The 2619-nt window shown below is 36.2% G+C and overlaps 1 protein-coding gene across 1 annotated transcript; it reads right to left on the bottom strand.

The window, feature by feature from the left end:
* Positions 1–508: 508 nt before the first annotated feature.
* LOC106755469 lies at positions 509–838 on the bottom strand. Its single transcript, XM_014637630.1, has one exon. It carries the CDS (start codon positions 836–838, stop codon positions 509–511), a length of 330 nt encoding a protein of 109 aa, XP_014493116.1.
* Positions 839–2619: the final 1781 nt, after the last annotated feature.

The following is a 2619-nucleotide window of genomic DNA, read 5'->3' as shown; positions in this document are numbered from 1 at the left end:
AACGATATTGGGTTTTACCAATTATATTACTTGAACGATTTGGTACGCTTGCCAATCCGTCAACAGTTAGGGCTTCCAAAAATGGCCTTGATCATATGACATAACCATGTAATTCAGTCAATCATAAAGATTCAGGCAATACCATTCATGCACAACTATGCTCACTCAACAACTCAAATATCAATCATACATCCTTCTTAGCATCATAATCACAATCATAAATCATCATGGATCTGTTCACACAGTTAGTGAACAATTCACCTGTATATCAACATGTAACACAATCGCAATCATCATCCACATCAAACATCATCAAGCAAAATCATCATGCAATAAAACCAAGTCAAACCATAGTCAGAAAAGGTGTTCAGGCAAGTATAGACACATACACTACTCAACAAAATTCAACCTATTCTAGAAGTTCAAAGTACAAATGAAAAAGAAAGATAAAACCTGGGTTGCCTCCCAATAAGTGCTTGTTTAATGTCACGAGCCTGACCCAATAACCTCACGGGTCCACCAACTTCATCACCGTGGAAAGTTGTTCCAATTCTCCTCCCAAATAATGTTTGAGTCTTTGACCATTCACCACCCAACTTTTCTGCGGATCACTAGCAACTGGGTTTACCAATTCAACTGCTCCATTAGGATATACATGATTTATTACAAATGGTCCTGACCATTTAGATTTCAAATTTCCAGGAAATAACTTCAGCCTTGAATTGAATAATAACACTTGCTGCCCAGGGTTGAAAGATCTCTTTATCAACTTCATGTCATGATAAAATTTTATCTTTTCCTTATAACTCCTAGAAGAGTCATATGCATGTAACCGCATCTCTTCAAGCTCCAACAGTTGACTTCTACCCTTTGCTTTGGGTTTCATGAGGATCAAAGTTTAAAAACTTCAAAGCCCACAAAGCTTTATGCTCCATCTCTACTGGCAAGTGACATGCTTTACCATATACCAACTGAAAAGGTGACAATCCCATGGAAGTCTTCATAGTCGTCCTGTATGCCAAGAGTGCATCATCTAGTTTATGCGACCAATCTCTCCTTGGAAAAGCAACTGTTTTTTCTAAAATTCTCTTGATCTCCCTATTAGAAACTTCAGCTTGACCATTTGTATGCAGGTGATAGGGTGCTGCCCCTTTATGTCTCACCCCATAATGTTTAAGTACCATTGCAAGCTGAGCATTACAAAAATGAGACCCCCCATCACTGATGAGTACCCTGGGAGTTCCAAAACGTGAAAAGATTTGCCTTTTTAAGAATTTGATCACATTATTGGCATCATTCTTAGGGCATGCTAGAGCTTCAATCCATTTACTCACATAATCAACTGCCACCAATATATATTCATTATTAAAAGATGGTGGAAAAGGCCCAACAAAATCAATACCCAACAAAATCAATACCCCAACAATCAAAAACATCAACTTCCAAAATGCCTTGTAACGACATCTCATACCATCTTGAAATAGCCCCTGTCCTTTGACACCTATCACAATTTCTGGCATGATTATGAGCATCTTTAAACAAAGTAGGCCAATAAAATCCTGACTGAAAATTTTTGCTGTAGTTCGTTCTCCATTATAATGACCTCCATAAGGGGAATTGTGATAATGCCAAAAAATTCCTTCTGCTTCTTCTTTTGTTACACATCTTCTCAAAAGATGATCCGCTCCAATCTTGAATAAATATAGATCATCCCATATGAACTGCTTAGCATCATGTAAAAACTTCTTCTGTTGCTAATTCAATTCTTCTGGAACAACACCTGTAGCTTTAAAATTAGCCATATCAGCAAACCATGACCTTTGCTAAATATACAAGAGAGTTTCATCTGAAAAAGACTCCTAGATTTCCTTCTCCTTACTTGTTACTTCATTGTTGACTAGCTGAGATAAGTGATCAACAATTAAATTTTCACTTCCCTTTTTATCATGAATCTCTACATCAAACTCTTGTAACAAAAGCACCCATCTAATTAACCGTGGCTTTGAATCTAGCTTTGTCAATAAATACTTTATAGTCGCATGATCCATATAAATAATCACTTTAGATCCAATAAGATAAGATCTAAACTTCTCCAATGCATAAACTATAGCCAAAAATTCTTTTTCTGTAGTGGCATAATTCAATTGAGCTTCATTCAAAACTTTACTAGCATAGTAAATTGTATGAAATACCTTTTCTCTTCTTTGACACAACACATCACCTATGGCATAGTCACTAGCATCACACATTAGCTCAAAATCTTTACTCCAATCTGGAGGTACAATCACTGGAGCAAAAATCAAACTTTTCTTTAAGATATTAAAAGCTTGCACACATTCTTGACTCATCACAAAAGGTGTGTCCTTAACAAGCAGATTACTCAATGGCTTAGATGTGTGATGAATTTATGATTGTAGTCATGATACTAGGCATGGTGTATGAATGAATTTTGTGTAAGGAAGCATGTGTGTGAGATTTTGAGCTCCAGAGTTTTTATTGTTGCATGTATCGTTCACAGGAAAATATGGATGATATTGCCTTAATCTTGATGATTGATTGAATTGCATGTAAATGTCATATGATCAAGGCCATTGTTGAAAACCCTTCACTAGCTAAATT

This window comes from Vigna radiata, unplaced genomic scaffold, assembly GCF_000741045.1.
Source record: "Vigna radiata var. radiata cultivar VC1973A unplaced genomic scaffold, Vradiata_ver6 scaffold_414, whole genome shotgun sequence".
Classification (NCBI taxonomy): Eukaryota; Viridiplantae; Streptophyta; class Magnoliopsida; order Fabales; family Fabaceae; genus Vigna; species Vigna radiata.
This window is presented reverse-complemented; position numbering and strand designations above follow the sequence as displayed.

Coding starts and splice junctions, on each gene's coding strand:
- LOC106755469 (XM_014637630.1), bottom strand. CDS start 838: ATGCGGTTACATGCATATGACTCTTCTAGGAGTTATAAGGAAAAGATA.